We start from the raw sequence: 22,701 nt of genomic DNA, 5'->3' as shown, positions 1-22,701 counted from the left end.
CAAATTGTGAGCAGTCCTGAGAGTGCCAGAATCTGCCAAAACATGTTGAAACAGGTGGCCAGGACTGGTCTTAATGACTACTCAAGCAAATTTCAAACCCTTAGTTTACAAAAATTATTATTGATCTAGGATTTAAGAAAACTTGAGCCTATGAAATTTTTCTAGTAAGCAAGCAGTAATATTTACCTTTAAGTAGAGTGGTTATACATAAGGTTTCTTAAGATTCAATTAAACTGGAATGGAAATATAGTACAGAGGATAAGGCACATAACTTGGCATACAGGCAACCCTGGTTCAATCTCCTGCACCACCAGGATTACGTCTGAGCACCGAGTCAGGAGGAAGTCCTTAGGATGAATGGGTGTGGCACTATCCCTCCCCCAAGAAAAAAAATGTTTGATAAATGTCTGTCCATTTATATTTATAAATATGACAAATAAGTGTCCATATTTTTATATATTTTATATTTTTGTAAATACTTACTAGTTCAACAATTATTGAGAATATTTTTCAAACAATGAACAAATAATCCTATCAGGAAAATAAACAATGATAAGGATTCTCCACCCTTCATCCCCTACCTCCAAACAAAGATACCTTGACCTCTTGGTCCTCCTGAGCCTAAGTGGTCAATTTTTTCCACTTTAGAAGGTGACATAGAATGTGAGGCACAAACAGAACAAAGTTTGCACACTGACCAGCTTAGGTGGTGCCCTAAATAGAAGCTCCTTAGATGAATGCCTGGCTCCAGGCATCACTTCCACCAACCCTATGTTCTGGCCAGGCAGTTTTTCCTCTGAGAGAGCACCTAGGTAAGGCCATGCGAAATTTCAAATAACTTATTAACATATTAACCACATTAACATTTCAGCCTCCATTTTTTGAAGAAGACAGCACTCTATGAGGGAAAGATTGGGAACACAACAGTATGAGAGGGTGGTGAAGACAGGTCTCTAAGCCAGCTCTACTGTCTATTGCCCTTGGGAGACACTGAGTTCCTGGGGAGTGAAGATGGAGGTCAGAGGAACTAAATAGGTAATGCAAGAAGAAACCACTTCCCATCTTTCTATGGACCCAGGTTTAGCCTGATCTTTGGCTGTGCTTAGAAAGCAGGAGAGGAGCTGGAGCAACAGCATAGTGGATAAGGTGTTTGCCTTGCATGCAGCCAACCCGGGTTCAATTCCCAGCATCACATATGGTCCCTGAGTGCATGAACCAGGAGTAACCCCTATTCAATGCCAAAAAACAAAAAAAAAAAAAGAGAGAGAGAGAGAAATCAGGAGATCATGTTCGTAAGCAGTGATGCTTTACAGATATCCTTCGCTAGCAGTGGAAGTCATTGAGAAAGGAGGTCAGCTGCCATAGTGAGGAACGGTACCAGCCTAGAGTAAGGCTGCGCCTTGAATGGACTCTGAGCAGAGCCTAGTAGAGTATGGAGCAAAGAGCTCTTTCCTATGCACCAAGCATACAGCCAGACCCTGACATGAAAAAAGCCCTTCCAGGTCCTCTCCCCCACTAAAGTCAAGTAAATCAGGCATCTGCTTATTCCCTCCCATCTCAGAACTCTTATTTCTTTTTCTTTTTTCTTTTTGGTCATATTAACATCCTTTTCCTGTGGCATATGTTTTTTGAGGTCTTTTAAGCAGTGCTGGTGTCTGCTATGTTGTTTACCTTATCTTAGCTCAGTTCCACTTTGAGCATAAGGACTAGCTTGATGGTCCAGCTCCTCAGAAAACAAAAATAGAAACAGTCTGTTTGCCGGGACATAGAGAGCTCCAAGGAAGGAAGCATGCTTCCCAGACAGCTTTGCTCTTCATGGTTTGACACAACCATTTATCTCCAGGCTGTGATAAGTGCATCTGGGATCTGACTGATGACCTCCGCTTGGCGGCTCTCTCCATTGAGGAGAGCAAGACCGGTGTACTGAGCGTGTCATCCGGGGCTGCTGCTCATAGGCATGTGTCTGACGTCAACGCGACCATCCACCGCCTCAAAGTAAGGAGGAATGTTGCATCTTCTGCATGTTTTCACTTGGCTTTCGAAGGGTCACTCCTGGTCACACCTGTCCCTTTTCATATGTGTCCCATGACTGAGTTATTAATTGATAGGAGGGTATATTTTTTAAGCTTATGGTAAACAACCTCTCTCAACCATGAACTACCGAAAATCTGTAAGAGGGGTTAATAGAGAAAATAAAATTACTGAAAACCTGTACTCTACAGACAAAAACTACTTATGACAGAGTCATACTTGTATTTCCTTGGTGAAGCTACTATGTATTGATTCTTCAAGTCATTATCTCAAACCTTAGCCACAAACTGCAACATTTGGGAAGGCCCTTTTCTTCCTATCTCTTCCTCTATCCCCATCTCTACCTCCCTCCCTCTTTCTCACTGTCATGTGTTCCTCTCACTTTCACACATTCATGCATACACTCAAACACATAAACCTATTGTAGGTTCTGTTTTTCCCATAAGGTTATTGGGTAATAGCAAATAAACAAGCTAAAGGCAGGCAATAGCCAAAAAGAGTGCTTATATACCTCAAACTTTAAATGGTATTTTTTTCTCTTCTAAGTATGTTCTTATTACAGACGTTTTTTTAAAAAATTGTTCAAGAAGCAGTAAAATTAATGCCAACACTTTTTTTACTTTATTAGTTTAGCAAAACAAATTTAGAAACCAGGTGGCCTTGCCTTCAAATCCCAGCTCTAACACGTATTAGCTATATGACCTTAGACAAGTTATTGAATCTCTTTAGTCTTTTTCCTCATGAGAATCATTAATGCACCTATTCCAAGTGTTGTAAAGATTTCAGATTCAGATATACACCTAGCATGGAAAGTGCTCACTTCTCTACTTTTGGAGATACACTTGATTTCCAGAACAATTGACCAAGTATGTATAGAATAAACAAAAATCACAAAATTTTAGATTGACTGGAATCTTGCTCAATTCTAGTTCAATCTTAGGAATTATTCTGGTCTAAACTTATCTGTCTGGACAGATGAAGCCATTAATTCTCAGAGGAGTAACTCAGACTTGGGCCTATTCATAGCATTTGAATCCTTACTTCCCACAGCATAACTTCAAGATGGGTAGACAAGCTTCCCCCACTGTCCCAAAATACTGTGCTCCCGTGATACCTTCCTTAAATCAAAATGGCGTGAAACCAAAAAGCAATTATAACTCACTTGTCTGGAATTTTTTTTGAGTATTACAGATCCAAAAAAAGTCCTACCAAATCATATCAAATAGCACATAAGATCAAAAATACTACTGGCATGTAGCTAATTAAAGCAGGAAAAACATTTACTAATACATAGACTACAAATTGTCATTCCCCAGGGAAGGAGCTTGGCAGTCTATAGTACTGTGTGTAGTGCAGGATACGTCTAGAAGGGCTCTTTGCAAAATCAACGCTGAAAACTATTTTCACATTTTGTTTTTATCCCAAAAGCAAACATCCAAAGAGATCTTTGGGTTACTATTAGTTATTGAAAAACAGATACTAACATAGGTTTTTCACAAAAGTAAAGAAGCATTAACACCATCTTTTGAGAAGTAGGATATCTGCAATAATCATTGACAGGAAGGTAAAGGACTTCTCCAAAGTAATTTCAGTGAAGCTCCATTTGGATCAAATGTCTCAAAAATCAAATAATTAGAATGACTACCTTTATACCCAAAGTAAGAAACCGAACTTCCAATTTAATTTATGTTGATGATCTGGTGGATTGATTGTTTCCTTCACTGTATACTAAAAATTAAAATGTAAAGCTCAGATACCCCTATTGGAACTTGGGAAAACTAGAAAAAGGTCCTGACCCCATAGCCAGCTTTGGGAGTGAAGTTTACAACATTTCAGTCCCTTACAGTTCCTGGTGCCCTCTTGCAGAGCTCATTCTCCATACCAGCCAGCAGTGGCCTTCTTCTCTCTGTTGTAAATTGAATATAAAGTCACAGACTCATTCATGATTGAGTTTCAGTCTTAGAATGTTTGAGCACCAATCATTTCACAATTTTAGTGCCCCCTTCCCTCCACCAATGTCCCTGGTCTCCCTTTCCCTCTCACCCCACAACCTGTCTTTATGCTTGACACTTTTTCCTTTTAGGCCCTGTGATTTGCAGGACTGTTATTAAGAGGATATCATGCAGATCACATTATCTGCTTACAGCACCCAGTTCTTATCTATAGTGATCATTTCCTCTATCATTGTTATGGTGGTCCCTTCTCTGTCCTAACCCTCCACCACCCCCAACTGTGGCAAGCTTCTTCCTAAGAACCAGGTCTCCTGGCCTTTGTTTCTATTGTCTTTGTGCATTACTTATTCCCCTACTATGCATTTTTTATATCCCGAAAATGAGTGCAATTATTTTATATCTGTCTGTCTCCCTCTGACTTATTTCACTCAGCATGATACTCTCCAGATTCATTCACGTATCATTAAATTTCATGATTTTTCATTTTTTCTAGCTGCAGCAGCTTTCTAAAACAGCCACCTGGGAAGCAGAAGCTTACACTCTACTTTGGGTCAACTTACACTAAAAGCATTTTGTGTGTGTGTTTGTAAACTTGATGTGCAATCTGCTCAGTATTTTCAAAATAATATTTTTTATAGACTAAATTGTCAGAAAGAGAAAACCAGTATGTCCTCAGAAAGATACAAATCAACAATGCTGAAAACACAATGAAAAGCATTCTGTCTGAAGTGGAGGAATTAACTGAAAGGGTAAGTACTTGGTTTTGGAGACTGCCTTCAGAGGAAGGATATTGCTGGTTAGAGCTTAACTACTCTCAAATGACTGAGAATTTATAAAGCCAGAAATAAATGCAGTTACCCGTGTCCCTTAAATAAATCAAGACAAGATCCATGGAAAAAGTTAACAGATTTTAGTCTCTATATCACTTCCCATTTTGATTGGCTTCCTTGAAAAACTGTTTATAGGAAAACTTTGGTTGGATTTGCTGCTGGTTCATAGAGTTGATGGTACTAATACGGATAGTCATTCAACAATTTTCCCTTCCTAGCATTTTACGACTAAGAGCTAGAGAGTCTCTAGAAATGAACTTTTTATTATAGAGTATAAAATTCAAATGTTTGTTAAAGGATGCAGTTTTAAAAAAGAAAAGAAAAGAAATTGTGCTGAGCAAGCAGTTTTGGAGTTTGGCAGGAAAAGAAAAGTCACATGCAACCACTTTCCAATCATACATTAAAATAAATTCAAGACAGATTAAAGACTTGAGTTTAAACTTTAAATTCACTTCTGTTGAACTAAATAGTTTTTAAACTTCGAAAGGAAATAATACTACACTTGTTTAGTGTGATGTATTATGAGAGAGAGAACAGTTTTAACAAGATAAAAATTTAAATACTTAATAAAACAACTAAGAAAATGCAAAATAAACTAGACTAAGAAAAATATGGAGGGAAATATTATGTGTAAAGGGTCACAAATTAATTAGAAAAACATTGAAACATGGGTAGAGTCAAACGATCAAACAAGACGTGAGAAATTTTTCTAGCTGCAGCAGAAAGATCTAATCCAATAAACTCTCCAAAAAACCTAACAGAAAAATAACCTTCCTCTTACTAAAAATAAAAATACAACCAGCCATCAGCTGCCATATTTATGATGTTAAAATATTTAGCATATTTTTCCGCTTAGACTCCCCCAGTGCTGCTCAAAGTCTCTGGACTTTCTTTCAGATTCTGGTGTTTAAAGTCTATTGTTGAAGTGCTTTAGAAAAGCTGTAGTCCTTGTCTACTTGGATAACATCATTGACCTTAGACCTCTTAAAATATTAAGAGAAAATATTCTTTAAAAGGTGAATTACTTAATTGACCCTTAAGTGATAGAGCTACCTTTAAATACATAGAAAAATTGTATCCCTCCTTTCCATGTAATGATGTCTATTAGCTCAAGCATTCGCACTTGAAGATCTGTGAGACCTCTTCAATTTCTAAAGAAATTTCTCAAAGAAACTCTTGTGAAAACTCATTGGTATTTCATGTTGGTATCATGGGTGGAATTTGCCCAAAGTGTCTCAATCCTTAAGAAAATATTTTTATGGTGATTAATTCCTCTCACAGCTCAGACACAGTTTAACTGAACCTCCTGTTGAATTATTTTCCATTTTCAATATGAGAAAAGTATGGACTTTACACTTTTGTAGGGAGAAACACAGGCCAGTTTGAGGTAATATTGCAATAGAAATTGTTCTGGGCAACAAAACACTAAAGTGGGAAGTTAATAAAACTTATCAGAACAGATATCCATGTATTTCTATTAATCCTAATTGGGGAAAAAAGACAATTCAATAGTCCTAGTGGTACAAAACCCATTGAAATATTTCAAAAACAAATACTAGTGCTGATTGTGCTGACTTCTCAAGCGTCTTTGAAGCCCTTAGTCTAAGAAAGTCAAAAAAAGAGTGATTCTTAGACAAATTTAAGAAAATCTTTGGCTTAAAAAACTTCTGTCGGGGCTGGAGCAATAGCATAGTGGGTAGGGTGTTTGCCTTGCACGCGGCTGACCCAGGTTCGATTCCCAGCATCCCATATGGTCCCCTGAGCACCACCAGGGGTAATTCCTGAGTGCATAACCAGGAAGAACCCCTGTGCATCGCCAGGTGTGACCCAAAAAGCAAAAGATAATTAAATAAATAAATTGTTAAAAAACTTCTGTCAAGAAAGTAATATTTGACTGTACATAAAAGCTATTATTATAGGTATTCAAAGTGAATTTTATAATACCCTGGTACTACTGCCTCTCAAACTCAGTAGTACCTCTTATTTCAAATTATCAACTGAATCAAATCTCACAATTTACATTTCTATAGCCCTTTCCTATCCCTTACCCTGGGAGCCCCGGAAAGAATGCCCACAGATTTGTGTCCACATATACCCACTGCTCTAAAGGGTCTCTTTTGCCACTACTAATCATATTGAAAATACCAAAGACTATGGCAAGCTCCCTCTCCTATGTTCCCAACATGTCATGCAGAGAGTCCGAGGCACTGGGCAAGGGGAGAGGTCAGGTGTCCTCTCCAGATCTTGGTGCTGCACCTGTCATGTGGCTGTTCAAGAAACAAGATGGGTCCCAAGTCACAAAGTTCCATTGTAAAGTCTTCATGCAGAAAGGTCCCATGCCACCCCCTTCTCCATCTCCCTCCTTTCCCTCCTCCAACCTCAGAAAAAGTGATCAACACACACATAGAGGCCTTTGGTATTGGAATAAAAGTACATCACCTCCATACAGGTGAATGTGCCTGAGTTTTAACGAAAAAAAGGCAGAATTTTTCTTTTTTTTTTTTTTTTTAAGTTTCCACTCAAAGCATTGACTTACACCTGGAATATCATGGAATGTACCAGGTATGGGAAGTAAATATAATCAGGCTTCTATTCTCATGGAAATCAGAGTATATTAAATAAGAAAGATTAAAGATTGTAAACAATAAGATAAATAAGATTGTAAATAATAATAAGATAAAAATATTGTAAATAATTCAGGAATAGAGGCTAACAAGATAACTCTAAGGAAGACAAGATAAACTATTCTAGCAGAGGTACAATAGGGAAGGCTTCTCAGAGAAGGTGAGTATGGCCCTGTGTATTAAAGAATGACTAGGAGCTGATCAACTACCTCTAAGCAGGGAAAGATGCCACAGAGCAGTTATGTGAAACAACATAGTATTTTTGGAACTTGAAAAATTTGGGCCTTGGCCTTATGCATGTTTAATTGCAAGGCAAAAAAAAGAGGAAAGTCCTTACAGGTCAGATTATGAACAGTCTTCCCACCAGGCTCAGTAACACACAGATTTCATCCTGCATACTTTGGAGGGCATTGAAGCAGTTAACTGATCATGTTTGAAATTTCATAGATAACATTCCTTTGCAGTAGCAGGAGTTGGGCAGGTGAAGAATCTGAAAATAGAGATGTCCTTTAGGAGACTGCCATGGTAGTCCAAACAAGAATGGTTCATTGTTACTTTATTATCATCCGAGAAGAATTATTAGTGAACAGGAATAAATAGGGATCATAATAATGAGGAACTAGATGACCTGAAAGTCAAGGAATAGCAAGGAAATTAAAATGATTTGGTGACCAATTAGATATGAGGAGCAGCAAGGAGGAAAGCTGGAATTAGAGAAAAGAATGAATAAGACCAAAAGCACTGAACAGATCAGTATGAACATTTTATGATTTTCAGGTAATGTATCTATAGATGCCCAGAGGACAGTTAGAGATTTAAGTATATCTCAGAGATGATGATGATGATGATGATGATTGAATCACCATGAGATACAGTTATAAGCTTTCATGTTTGAGTTTCAATCATACAATGATCAAACACCCATCCCTCCACCAGTGCACATTCTTCATCACCAATGTTCCCAGTACACCCCTTTACAACCCTCCCCCTGCCTCCATGGCACATAATTTTCCCCATACTCTACAGAGATGTATTAAGGGTTGTAAAGTACTAGGAAGTCTTTGCCGTTTAGAAGATAGCAGTGTGCAGATTCTGAAATGGTAGGTATCATGACAATTCTTAAAAATTATCCATTTTTACTCTCAAAATTATCCCAACTTAAACAATAGTGTATTTGTGCCCTGTATATTAATGATCATTTTCACTTAATCTGTTTGAATTTTAAATGGTGTTAGAGAAAAGAATCCACTACATAACAAAAAAAATCTGCACATTTTTCTTTTTTTAATCAATCAAAAACAGAATTTATTTAAAACTTTATGTATTTTATATAACGTAATATTTTTATATATAGTTATTGTATAATTGTACATTTTGTTTATTTATTTTTAATTTTTTATTATTGAATTACTGTGAGATACAGTTACAAAGCTTTCATGATTTTGTTACAGTCATACAATGATCTAACACCCATCCCTTCAGCCAGAGTACATTTTCCACCACCAATGTCCCCAGTCTTTAGTGGTGGGAAATGGCTGGTGGAGGGATGGCTATTGGAACATTGTCTGACTGAAACCCGATCATAAACAGCTTTGTAACTGTGTATCTCACAGTGACTCAATTAAAAAAACAAACAAAAAAAACAGTAAGATGGTGGGCTTTGTGGGTCTTTTATTAAATATAAGCGCCCTCTGCTGTTCATTTGATAGAAGACATCTTCCACCTGCCTTTATAGCTTCAGTGAAAAGTTTGAAATCAAGATATGAGTTGTAGGGGCTGGAAAGAGGACAACAGGTAGGACTCTGCCTTGCATGTGACAGACCCAACTTTGATCTTCAGCATCCCGTGTGGTCCTCAGGCAGAGCCAGGAGTAATCCCTAAGAATTGCCCGGTGTGACCCACTCAAAAAAATTTTTTTTGAAGGAATTGAGTTCTATAAGCGTAGTAATAAAAATAGGACTCTCCCTGAAGTATGAAGCCAAAGTAAAAAGTGAGTTATGCTTTGCAAGTATAAATCAATTTTAATAGGATAAAAGTCAACTATAATTTTTTAAAAATCATTTAAATGTTTCATTGTGTAGTTTTTTTAAATATTTTATTGATACTGAAGTAACAAGGTTATGATAGCATTAATGTTAATCCTGTTGGTGTAAAATGTTACTTCATCCCATTATCACCCAAATGTCAAAGACCTCCACTGTTCCTATGTCATTTCTAGTTCTCCACTTGGGACCCAGTTCCCAGGCCCTCTGCCACCATCTAGCATCCTCCAATTTTGTGTCAAAGTCCAAGGGTTTATTTTCACTGGATTCTGTCCTCTATCTTGTTTACTTACATGTTTTGTTTCATTTTTTTAATAAGATAGGGGATGGAATCCAGAATATGATCCATCTTATTTTCTACATCATTTATTTTAGGGTGATCAAAAATGTTTTATCTCTGGAAAGCATGGCAGAAGCCAAAAGAAAGATTGATTATGGGTAATTCATTGTCCTTTCAGAAAACTCAGTGCTTGGGGAAGAACCTGATGGCGGTATTGCTGGTCTGGCATAAAGCATGGCATAAAGGAGAATTGGGGTTGATAAAAAGCATCTGGTATATTGTATACCATTTCTGTATTCTCTTCCTTAAATACTGCTATTTTGTGTTGTGCTTGGGAAGCATAAAAACATTTTCTATAAAACCATGGCATAACCATCTGGGGTAGAACTGGGTGAAAGAAGTTTGTGTCCTCCTTCTCCTGAGAGAAATCTATACAATGGATCTGTCAGGTTTTGTGAAGAAGATCCCTCTGTACATGTTGCTTTTCAGATCCTAGAGAATTTTGTTACAAAGATGAATCAAAAAATAAAAGGCACTAGCTTAGCAAAGTGGGCATTCCAAATGCCAGACTGAAGCACTGTTGGTCAGGAGTTCATCTTTCTAAGGCCAAGAGCTGCACATACAGGCCAGTGTCCTGGTCATGAACCGCTTTTTAGATCAGTTTCTGTGCTTTACAAAGGCACACAGAAATAATACACCTACAATCCCAGACAGCCTTTCTTCAGAAGTCATGTTTGAACTGGGATTTCATGTTCACCATACACTGGGGAACAATGTGAAACAGTGGCTTCCAGACCTCATGAGAGCATAGAGTCAGCTTCTTGGAGAAGAATTCCATTCACTCCAAGCCAAATCTACTTGAGCAGCTATTTGTACACAAGTACCATCAATACTGATGGGAGTTTGGGATAAAGCACTGAAAACAATATTTAGCCTAGCAAACATAATCCCTTATATCTCTGTGGTAATTCCATTTTAGCAGTGGTTGGACCACCCAGGAGCCAGAGGATGCATGGAACATTTCAGGGCTGCCTACTTTCTCAACAGTTTTCCCTTTGAACCTATAAGCCCCTCAGCCCACACAGTGCCAAACTGATCTGCAGACACAGGCAATTTTCTAGTCTGGCATCTTGAGGCATAATAAAAATTCAAAGGGTAAATTACATATAAAATGTGGTTGATTTGGACTTAACTATAACTGATGTATAGGAATAGCTGCAGATTTTATAGCACTCTGTAATTCTAAAGCTGATCATTACATCAGCCTTGCTGATTTCTGGAACACTTTATATGCTATAGAACTTTTGCATGCCAGGGAAATTTATGTTTATAGGATACAATGCCTCCACATGCATCTATATATAATATTTCCTTCTCTTAAATATAATCTGGTATTTATATGTATTCTTTACAGGAAACTCAAGCCTCAAGAAAGGGTCAGCTGACTCAGAAAGAAAGCATGGATACTATTAACCATGCAACTCAGCTTGTAGAGCAAGCCCATAATATGAGAGACAAAATCCAAGGTAAACATGTTCCCTGCTGATGCAGCTTAAAGTCAAGCAGATATTTATGTTATTAATGACAATAAAAAAAATCAATGACCATAGTTAGTATTTTCTAGACGCCAGAAACGGTTGTTAAATACTTTAGTCCACACATTATCCAACTGTTCAGCAGAGATGTGCCGTTTCCTAGTCTGGCATCTTGAGACACAGGTGTTACAGGTTTAAAGTTAATGAGCTCTTCCTTTCAAGCTTGTTTCTCTGGGTTTTCTGAGACTCTTTTTATTATCTGAGTTAGGTATGAATCAAATTTATCTAGATCCTAACGTCTTACACTGTGGGTCATGATCCCACAGTTAACTGAACAATGGGGGGGGTATTTTAAAATAAATTTCTTTATGATTTATTACCAGTGAATGTTTGGTTTGTAGACCTATATTTTTTATACCTGCAATCTCATAAAATATTTTGGACCAAAAGGAGTGTGTGTGGAAAAGGTTTAAGAAGTCCTATTTTAGTTTAAGAAAAAATGCTGATTTCAGACAGATAAATAGGTTTTCCTAAGTAAATTATCTTAGGTATATTAGGAACCCTACTGTTATTTTTCAAGAACCAGTCAGGCAACATGCTCCACCAGAAGAAGAGCAGGGAAGATACATCTGAGATTTTATTGCCCTAAAACCTAGTGGTAGTTTTACCTTCCTTCACGCAGGAGTGTGTATCTGTGCTCAAACTTGTGATAAGTGCTGGCTGCTTGTTTTTGAAGACTATCTTAAGAGCATGCTGAAAGTCAGTCTTCAATTAATTAACAGAATCCAAGCGCTTTTGCGGGTGGTAAAAATAAAGAGAATTTTCTTGGGTCACAGTCTAAGATTTAGTATTGCCTTCATTTTTATTATCCTATATTTTAAAAGGCTGACAGCTTCAGTGTATCTTGGGGTGCAGTGGCAATTAAGGGGGCCACAGTAGGAGATTCACATCTTTATACCAAGGTATAGGAACATATTCCAGGCAAAGGTATGCATCAAGCTAACTTTAATCATTTTCTGTATTTTCTTTGGTAGCTATAATATACAATAAAAACAGATGACATACATTTCAAAAACGTACCCACGTGCTCACTCTCATATTTTTGCATCTCCCAATAAAATACTTTATTTTATTTATATAGTCAATAGTAACTATTGACTTTTTCAAAAAGTCAGATTGATTCTAGATTAGTTTACATAATTTGATTAAGAGATAAATGCCCCTCAAGGCAGCAAATAAGCCAGTGTCCTATTGAACCATTCAGAAGAAATAATTGCCTTTGCCGTCACTCAAATTTTCATTTGAGTGACATCAAAGTTTCAGTTGGAAATAATCTAAACCATCTCTGTTGAACCTTCAAGAATAGGAAAAGTTGAAAAAATTCAAAAGAAATGTAAATAGGAAACAAAATTTCCTTCAGCTTTTACCTTTCAAAAATAATTGAATAGTATCCAAAGACCAAAGGCAAGATGTTATTGTTATCATTTCCTTTTTTCTAATCTATACCAGACATAGGCCAAACTGTAAATATAATAACTGTAAAAAAGTTGGCAACAAATTCATCATTATAAGTGCTAGGTCTGAAGGGGAAAGTATCCAAGTTTGGTTTATTTCAGAAGTTTGTGTTTTTATTTCTCTTGAAAAATTAACGTTAACTTCTCTGTACAATTTTAAGCATCTCTGGTTGCTCTGTAAGTTTCTCAAAAATATTTGTAGCATTAAAAGCTCCTCCCCCATCCACTTATCTCCCTTCTTTCAGAATTCAAGAATGTAGTGCAACACTGATTATGTGTCATTCCTTATTCTCAACCATCCCTAAAATAACTGTGTCTGACCTTCTAGCTAGGACCCATGTAAAATACATGCCCTTATTCTGGTTTGATTTATGTCGCACTAGTGTTTGTTTATCCAGCTTGTCTGACCAACCGTACAGATCACAGTGAACCACAGACACACAATTTCATTTATGCCAGGAAGATAAAGTGCTTCCTCCCAGAGTCGCTGTAGGACAAAGTAGCAATTATATAATTTCCATCTAACCATATGTAGTAGAAAAAGGGAAACAAAATTCTCAGATCTACTAGTTTTTAGAGAATTATTAAGTTCTTGGAATCTTAGATGTCCCGCCAGCTCTCAAATCTCCATCGCCTCACTATGAAAGTGATCAAGAAATGACCAAGATCAAGAAATGACCCAGGTTCGATTCCCAGTACCCACATTGTCCCTTGAGCCCTACCAGGAATAATCCCTCAACATAGAGTCAATAATAACCCTTGAGCTAGAACCACCACATGTGGCCCTGAAACAAAAGTTTCATTAAAATCCTCAGATTTGTGTGTGTGAAGTATTAGTGTTCTCCAGTCACTACAGAAGCTACTTGCAGTTGAAGTGAGGACAGCCTTTGTAATAGGTTGTTTGTCTTTTAAAGACACCAAATAGAAAATTGAGGAGAACGGTTTCCTCAAACTGTACTGCTTCCTAGAATATGTGATGCTCGTCAGTGTTTGCTGCAGTTTCATATCAGGTTACTCTCTTCAAATGATTCTCTCTTTTGCAGGATCAGCCCTTCCCTTTACTCTAACTTGCCTGTGTTTTCACTGACATCACCAACATGCTCTGCATTCTCTCATTTCCTTCTCTCACCGCATCCTTCCTTTCAGAGATCAACAGCAAGATGTTGTACTATGGAGAAAAGCAGGAACTTAGCTCTGAGGAAATCTCTGAGAAGCTGGGGTTGGCCCAAAAGATGGTTGAGGAGATTAGACACCGTCAACCATTCCTCACTCAACGAGAGCTTGTGGATGAGGAGGCAGATGAAGCCCATGAATGTAAGTGCTTCTAATTCCTAGAGTTCAGTAACTGTTTGTTTCTTTGTGAATCTAGGAGGGGACAAAGAGCCATAGGCGACATTTGATCCAAGATCAATATACATTCTCAGTATTCAGACCTATTTAGAATTTTCATATGGTCTCAAGAAATCATTCAGGACACAGTTGAAAATATAACTAAAATCTTTAGGTCAAGACCCATTCTCAAACTTTTGAGACAGAGCAGAAATACTGAAGGAAATCTGTAGAACTTTTATTCCTGAGAAGAAGTTGGTTAAAATGTACAAAGTATGGAAGGCAAGGTCAAGAAAATCAATTCCCAGAATCACAGTGAGAGTGAGAGCAATCGTATTGAGTAGACAGTAAGGTAAAGGTAAAGGTAAAGGCCCTCCCGTTGTTCATCGATTTGCTCGAGCGGGCCCAGTAACGTCTCCATTGGAGACTTTGTTGTTACTGTGTTTGGCATATCGAATACATCACGGGTGGCTTGCCAGGCTCTGCCGTGCGGGCGAGATACTCTCGGAAGCTTGCCGGGCTCTCCGAGAGGGGCGGAGGAATCAAACTCGGGTCGGCCATGTTGGCTGCATGCAAGGCAAATGCCCTACCGCTGTGCTATCGCTCCAGCCCAGTGAGTAGACAGTAAAGCTACAAAATTCAACAATCCTCATGTTCTAAAGTTCATGAATGACTTTTAAGGACTTAACCTCCAATAGTCTTTAATGATGAGTTAAGCAAAAGTCATAATTGTATTAGTGAACTAATGACTTTGTCACTTTTCAAGTAATGGTTATGACTTAACTGTCACCACTTATACCAGATGTAGCACTGTAGCACTGTCCTCCTGTTGTTCATCGATTTGCTCTAGCAGGCACCAGTAATGTCTCCATAATGAGACTTGTTGTTACTGTTTTTTGCATATCGAAGCCACAGGGAGCTTGCCAGGCTCTACCATGCGGGCGGGATATTCTCAGTAGCTTGCGGGGCTCTCCAAGAGGGACAGAGGAATCGAACCCGGGTTGGCAGCATGCAAGGCAAATGGCCTATCCTCTGTGCTATCACTCCAACCCTTTCCCAGATGTATTCACTTAAAATGTTACTTTGCTCATCAACAGATTAATTGGTCACATGAACTGGCAATTTGGGTGAGATACAGCCTAAATGGTTTGGACTAAGTCTAAACAGGTAGTCTCTCCTCATGTGATGAACTTATTCACATTTACATGTCCAGGGTCTTAGGATGACTGGAGTGCTCTTTCTTTCTTCTTCTTTTTTTTTTTAATGTAGGAGTACTGCTATTTATTCAGCCACTGATTAGGCTGATTGAATTTTGCATGAACTCCACCTTACTTTTGTTTTCCCTATTTTTTATAATTTTTTTATTGAATCACCGTGACAGCAGTTACAAAGCTTTCGGGTTTGACTCTCGGTCATACAATGAAACACCCGTAGCTTCGCCAGTGCCCACTATCCACCACCAAAACCCCCAGTATACCCCCATCCCAAACCCTTCCCCTACCTGTGGAGCAGATGATTTCCAAATCACTCTCTCTATACATTGATCACATTCAACATTTTGACACCACACCCATTATTATTTGGGATTTTACCCCAATACTCAGATCTGTCAAAAAGGCAACAGTAGACAATTTGTTTTCTATTGCTGGTCATGAATAATACATGATGTCGCGTGGTCGCAGTAGTGGCTGTGCAATTTTGAAATTCCAAAACTTTAACAACTAAATATGGAGAGATTTCCTGACAAAACCTGCTAGGTTCCAAGATCTGTTCCTGAGTCTTTGGGATCATGGCCATTAAGCAGCTCAATCAGGAGCCAGAGAGGCCGTGCGTGAGCAGTGACTCACGGTCTTGTTGGGCTAGGGAGGAAAGGGCTGGCTCCACCCCCATCCCATGAGACCCCAAGTGTCTCGTCACTGCGGGCCCAAACCTGACTGTCCAATGGCCTCTGGAAGATGGTGGCCACCAGGCCACCAAGGGGGAGCAGGTGGAGGGGCAGCACCCTTTCCCCCCTGGGGTGGCCCAGCGGCAGTAATCTACTGTGCGGTCCAGATGCATTTCTGCCAAAAGCTGCTGGGTTTCAAGATTTGTTCCTGAGTCCCTAGGATCATGGCCATTAAGTAGCTTGATCAGGAGCCAGAGAGGTCGTTCGTGGGTGGCGACTCGGGGTCTTGTTGGGATGGGGAGGAAAGGGCCGGCTCCACCCCCATCCTGTGAGGCCCCAAGTGTCTCATCACTGTGGGCCCAAACCTGACTGTCCAGTGGCTTCTGGAGGATGACGGCCACCAGGCCGCCAGGGGGAACAGACCAAGGCACAAAACCTATTCCCACCTGGTGTGGCCCAGCACCAGTAGCCTACTGCAGGGTCCGGATGCATTTCTGCCAAAAGCCATTGGGTTTCGAGATTTGTTTCTGAGTCTCTGGAATCATGGCCGTTAAGTAGTTCAATCAGGAACCAGAGAGGCCATGCCTCCAATTATATAGCTGAGCCAGAGGTGGTTTGTGGGTGTGTCTCCCACATACCTAACTTTTGGCCGTTTGGCCATTTACTTTCTTGGTAAACTTTGCTCCAAGTTTTCGGAGTCTGGCCAAAGGCACAGCAGTAATTTTGGGGTATCTAGAAGTCTGAAGGCACCATGAGGCTGCTGATGCACTCACCTCACAAGTACAGATTGACCTGCTAGCGGCACCAAACCCCCAGTAGTGCTCTTTCAATGAGAGTTCTTTCTTATCCTCAACAAGGCAAGGCAGACTTGTTCATACTGGGGCAGCATTCCGAGAATGGAGAGTGCAAGGTGACCTGAGTTCCAATCTTGGAGATTAGTAATGTCCTTATCTATTCTTATTATCAAGATCATCTCAGATTCAAGGGTCAGAAACAGATTACACTCTCGATGGGAAAAGTTACAATGAACTTGTGTCCCTTTTTTATTGGGGGTCCGAGAAGTAGTACAGCAGACAGGACTGGAGAAGTACTATAGCAGTACACTTGTCTTGCATGCACCTGATTCAATTTTGATCCCAGGCACCCCCCAAATGGCCTCCCTGAGCCCTGCCAGGGGTGATTCCTGAATGTAGAGCCAGGAAAAATTCCTGGACACCCCCAGGTGTGACCCATATCTCCTAAAAAATAACTTTACCTTCATTTGATTATTTGGCTGTGTCAGGAATCAAACCCAGGAACTCACACATGCAAGGAAAATTTTCTCATAATGAACTACTATAGGATGACATTGGTTTGTTCTTCCTGCCTTGCCACAAGGAACTCCGGTTTATTACAGTGCTCCTTAGGCACTTCCATTCCATTGTGTTTATCTGTAAACTCTTCCCTATACTCTCCTCCCCAACCAGTTAATCAGTTTTTTCCCCCTAATCAGACTCTGTTAACTTGTAAGGTCAGATTCCTCAGAAATCTATGATTTTATATGTATGAGTGAAATATTGTCTTTCTCCTCTCCTTATGTCTTATGAATAGTTTACTTAAAGCAATATCCTTTTTGTATAGATACAGGAAAACAGTTAATATTATGCTTTTGTAACTTAAGATTTAATTGGCTATGAATATTATTCACTCCCGGGCATCTGCTTTCTCGACTTAAGCCTCAGTTGCCCTTAGTTCCTAACACCCCAAAAGCAGGGTCCCGACAAGGAACTGAATGGACCCAAGGCAAGCTGTGAGCTACCCTGACGTCAAAATGGGCCAGGCCAAATTGCCACGATTCTTAACTATAAGTTAAGAGTTTGATCATAGACAAATGCTGTCATGATCCAAAAGTAACAACGAGACTAGAACCCTGCTAGGGTTAGGAAAGACTATCTGGCCTGAGCACTATAGTTTGAGATCAAGATAGACCTAGGAGAGCAATTCTATAAGCTTAATGTATTTCTTACTGTGTCCATACAAAATGATTAATATTATGAATGCTTATATGTTTGTTGGACAAGGAGAAGAGAAACACACCCATGGGATTCTGCTTTAGGGTGGGTCGACCTGCTAATGAAAATCTGTCCTAGAAGCGGTTTTCCCCAAGGGAAAGAACTCTACCCCTATTGATTGTGACCACACCTATGTGTAATTGTTACCCCAACCCCCCAATGCTGGGGGATATAACTAGACTATAAGAGTGGACTAGGGAATCAGGAATCCAGACTGCAGAAGGAGAAAGAGAAGGGAATCCAGACTCCAGAAGGAGGAGAAAGGGGATCCAGATTCCAGAGCCAGAAGGAGAATGAAGGGGGATTGAGGAGGAGAATGAAGTTGCATGGGGGAGGAAGAAGCAGGAGGAGAATCAGAGGAGAATGGAGATGGGAATGGAATAAACTTCAACTGACACCAACCAGCCTAGCCCTCGTTTTCTTCCTTCGCCTGCCCATTGCCATCCACCTCCCTGGGGTGTGGGAAGGTGTGTAATCTCACACAAATAGGGGGCACGGCACCCACAGCGGCGGTGGCTCTATCTCTCCCGCCGCCCTCGTTCGGTAGTCTCACCCTTCTCCCACCCCGGAGAGGTCGATGGCGATGGTCAGGCAGAGGAAGGAACGAGGGCCAAACTGGTAGGTATTAGTCGTAGTTTATTCTGATTCTCTTTTCATCTGTCTCTGCTCCCTCTCTCCTTCTCTCTCTCTCTGCTCCCTTCTTCTGTCTCTGCTCCCCATTCTTCCTCCCCCAGCTACTTCATTCTCCTTCTCCCTCCCCCTTCATCCTCTCTCCTCTGATCCTCTCTGAACCTCCAGCCCACTCCTACAGTCTAGTTAAATCCTCTCTCCATGTGGAATTGGGGAAACAGTTACACATAGGTGCGGTCACAATCAATAGGGGTAGAAATCAATAGGGGTAGAAATCTTAGCCTCAGGGAAGACCGCTCCTAGGACAGATCCTTCCTCAGCAGGAGGACCCACCCTAGAGCATAATCCCATGGGCGTGCCTCTCCTCTCCTTGTCCGACAAGCATATAAGAATATAATATAAATCATTTTGTGTGGATACAGTAAGAAATATCTTAAACTTATAGAATTGCTCTCCTAGGGCCATCTCGATCTCAGACTACGGTGCTCAGGCCAGATAGTCTTTCCCACCCCTAGCAGGATCCTAGTCTTGTCATTACCTTTGGATCATGACAGCATTTGTCTATGATCAAACTCTTAACTTATAGTTAAGAATCGTGGCACCTTGGCCTGGCCCATTTCGCTGCCAGGGTAGCCCACCGCTTGCCCTGGGTCCATTCAGTCCCTCGTCGGGACCCTGCTTTTGGGGTGTTAGGAACTAAGGGCAACTGAGGCTTAAGTCGAGAAAGCAGATGCCCGGGAGTGAATAATATTCAAGGTCAATCAAATCCTAAATTACAAAGCATAATGTTAACGGTCTTCCTATATCTATACAAAAAGGATATTACTTTAAAGTAAACTGTTCATAAGGCATAAGGAGAGGAGAAAGGCAATATTTCACTCATACATATAAAATCATAGATTTCTGGGAAACTGATTTTACAGATTAACAAAGTCGAGTTAAGGGGAAAGCTGATTAATTGGGTGGGAAGGAGAGCATAGGGAAGACTGTTTACATGTTTACATGTAAACATAATGGAAGTGGAAGTGCCTCTGGAGCACTGTGATGGGTGTAACCAGATTAATGGGTGTAACCAGATAAACCTAAACTTCTTGTGGAAGGACAAAGCAATGTTACCCTACAGGAAGGGGCGTGAGATTACCGAAGGTAGGCGGCGGGAGAGATAGGCCACTGCTGTCTTGTGTTTATACAAACTACTTCCTTGGACCCTGTGTCCTTTTTATCTATACAAAATATACAGATATACATGTATTTCAGTGGTTGCTATTAGTTTATAACTTTTGGCTGAAGCAATAGTACAGTGAGCTATTGCACACAGTCAACCTGGCACCATATATGCTCCCCTGAGTCTCACCAGGAGTGATCCCTGAGTGCAGTCAGAAGTAAATCCCAAGCACTGCCAACGGTGCCCCCCACCCCCCAAGTAAAAAAGAAATAAAAAGTTTTAAAATTCAAAACTAGTTTTGTTAATCAGTAATTTACAATTAGAGTAATTTGATGTAGTATTAGTTTCACCTCTAAAGCTTATAGTTTTATGCATTGATATACACTATTATTTGACTATTTGATATACACTGTTATTTTTATTTTTAAAATATTGATCTCATTTTTTAAATTCTACACATTTTCATTTATACATTTTAATTTATTTCTGCAGTATCAGAGATTGATCAAACCCAGGGCCTCACATATGTAAGGCAGGTGCTCACGTGCACTGAGCCACAGCCCTGAATCACCTTTTGTACATTTTAAAACATTATTAAAAGGGTAGCAAATACTTCAGTAGATGGCAAAGATGTCCATAACACAAAAGGATTATTAACACCTCCATTAGCACAGTGTCCCACAGATGTCACTCTCAACTTCCGCCAATTACTCAAGAACATTTTAAAAAAATTTTTTTTTATTAAAGCAGCACTGTAATTTACAAAGCTATTCATGATTGAGTTTTTTACATAGAGTGTTCTATCATCAATCCCACCACCAGTGTTAACTTTAAAGAGGAACATTATTTTTACATTAAGGCATATTATAATAGCAAACATACAAAGCCTTGGAGACAAGAAGAATCTCAGGCTCCATTTCTAAGTCAGGTTGAGATGACAGTCATAAAGACTTCAGCTATAAATAACATCAGAGCCAGAGACTTCCAGCACCTCATCTATTTTGCAATTTAACAAGACTGCCAGAGAGAAATGGGAGCAAATATATGTCTCACTGAGGCCTCCTACCAAGTGAATGCTTTTTCTATTTTTTTTCTCTTTTTGGGTCACACCCAGCCATGCTTAGGGGTTATTCCTGGCTTTACACTCAGGAGTTATTTCTGGTGTTGCTTGGGAGACCATATGTGATGCCGGGGATTGAACCCGGGTCGACTGCATACAAGGCAAACGCCCTCCCTGCTATACTATCGCTCAGTGAATGCTTTTTCAACCACTTCTTCACTCAGCCTCTGACCTGGTATCTTCTGATCTCATCAATGAATAAAGAAAATACAAAACCTCAACAAGACAGGCTGCTATCACATGGAAAAATGAGTCACAAAATCAGTTTTTATAACTTTGAATAGAAAATTGAGACCAATTTAAATTCCAAAATTTAAGAAGATTCATATTGTGAGCTAGGGATGGAGCACATATCTTTTAATGGAGCACATACCTTGCCTGTGTGAGGTCCTAGGTCTGATTCCTTTACCACATGACAACCTCCCCTTGTCCCCAGCACCACTCAGAGAACCAGGAAGCTTCTGAGCATGAGTTGGAGTGGCCCCCACACTAAAAATGAGAAAAGAATGAATGCATTTCACATTCATTGCCATTTTGCATCTTTATATGCAAAACAATAGCTTAGCTTTTACATAAAGAAGTTAACTGGAAAGAATTATCTGGAGAGAATACAGAAAAAGAGTGAACGTGAATGTCATTTGTTAGATAAGATCATTGTTCTTTGTAATAGTAAATCTATAGTATATCCAAATTCTCTTTATACAACAAAGTTATTAATAAGGTTAATATTTTCTACATGAAACATAATCTCAATTGGAAAATAGTCAGAACCTAATTTCTGCCTGACTGCTTCCAGGTTCTCTCAAACCCTAAAATGTAGTATTGGTTTGCTTTTAATCTAAAACATGGTATTGTTTTTATGAGCAGCTTCAATCTCTATTGCTAGAGAAGGCAGAGCCCAACTCTGCTAAATGCTAGACAGAATGGAAGGAGACAGAGGCCAAACTGAATCTATATTCATTTCTTCCCAGTGTTAAACCAGGCTGAAAATTGGCAGAGACTGCACAATGACACTCGCTCTTTGTTTCCGGTCGTTTTGGAGCAGCTGGACGACTACAATGCTAAGTTTTCAGACCTCCAGGAATCACTTGACCAGGCTCTTGACCGTGTCAGGGATGCTGAAGATATGAACAGGGCAACAACAGCCAGGCAGCGGGAACATGAGGTAGAGTGCACAATAATTATAAATGCTTTTCAGTCATAGACAATATGAAATAAAAATAAGGAACAATATACTTAAAAATATTGTTATATTTAAATATGTATATTGCTTAAATATTTGTATTTTCCACCTCTATTTACTAATATAATTATGTGCATGTAAATAAAATTAAAATTTAATAATTGTTGTGTTCATATAGATTATTACTCTCACAAGTGAGTAAACTGTTAGCTATTCCTCTTCTTAATTTATACTAAGAGTTCTAGAACACCAAAGCAGCCCAGAGCCATGTTCCTGCAGAGATATTTGTAAACTCAAAAAGGCATATCTCACAGGCTGGCTGGCCAACAGTAGTAGAAATAGAGTATTTACTCAAGCCAAAGTCATGCTAATGCAAAGAAGTAAAGGACAATGTCTATACGTTAACATAATTTGCAAAGGTGGTTGTCTTTGGAACCAGAGGATTTGTGCACACCATGTTTAGAAGAGAAGAGAACAGTGCAGTCTCCTGCCCCCGTTCCTGGCTGTCCTCGCTGGGACTGCTTGGAGGG

General features: G+C 39.5%; 1 protein-coding gene across 2 annotated transcripts in view; it reads left to right on the top strand.

The window, feature by feature from the left end:
* The window catches only part of LAMA4 (laminin subunit alpha 4), a 177,647-nt gene that overhangs the window by 81,030 nt on the left and 73,916 nt on the right, over window positions 1–22,701 (top strand). For both annotated transcript variants that reach the window (XM_056125022.1, XM_056125020.1), the window contains exons 8-12: window positions 1,844–1,995; window positions 4,622–4,732; window positions 11,174–11,285; window positions 13,955–14,122; window positions 21,960–22,153. In XM_056125022.1, coding sequence (XP_055980997.1) covers window positions 1,844–1,995; window positions 4,622–4,732; window positions 11,174–11,285; window positions 13,955–14,122; window positions 21,960–22,153 — 737 coding nt within the window. The remainder of the gene's footprint in view (window positions 1–1,843; window positions 1,996–4,621; window positions 4,733–11,173; window positions 11,286–13,954; window positions 14,123–21,959; window positions 22,154–22,701) is intronic.

The sequence above is a fragment of the Sorex fumeus genome, unplaced genomic scaffold, assembly GCF_029834395.1.
Source record: "Sorex fumeus unplaced genomic scaffold, SorFum_2.1 ptg000054l, whole genome shotgun sequence".
NCBI lineage: Eukaryota > Metazoa > Chordata > Mammalia > Eulipotyphla > Soricidae > Sorex > Sorex fumeus.
The sequence above is the reverse complement of the archived record's forward strand: the minus strand, read 5'-3'. Positions and strand labels throughout refer to the sequence as shown.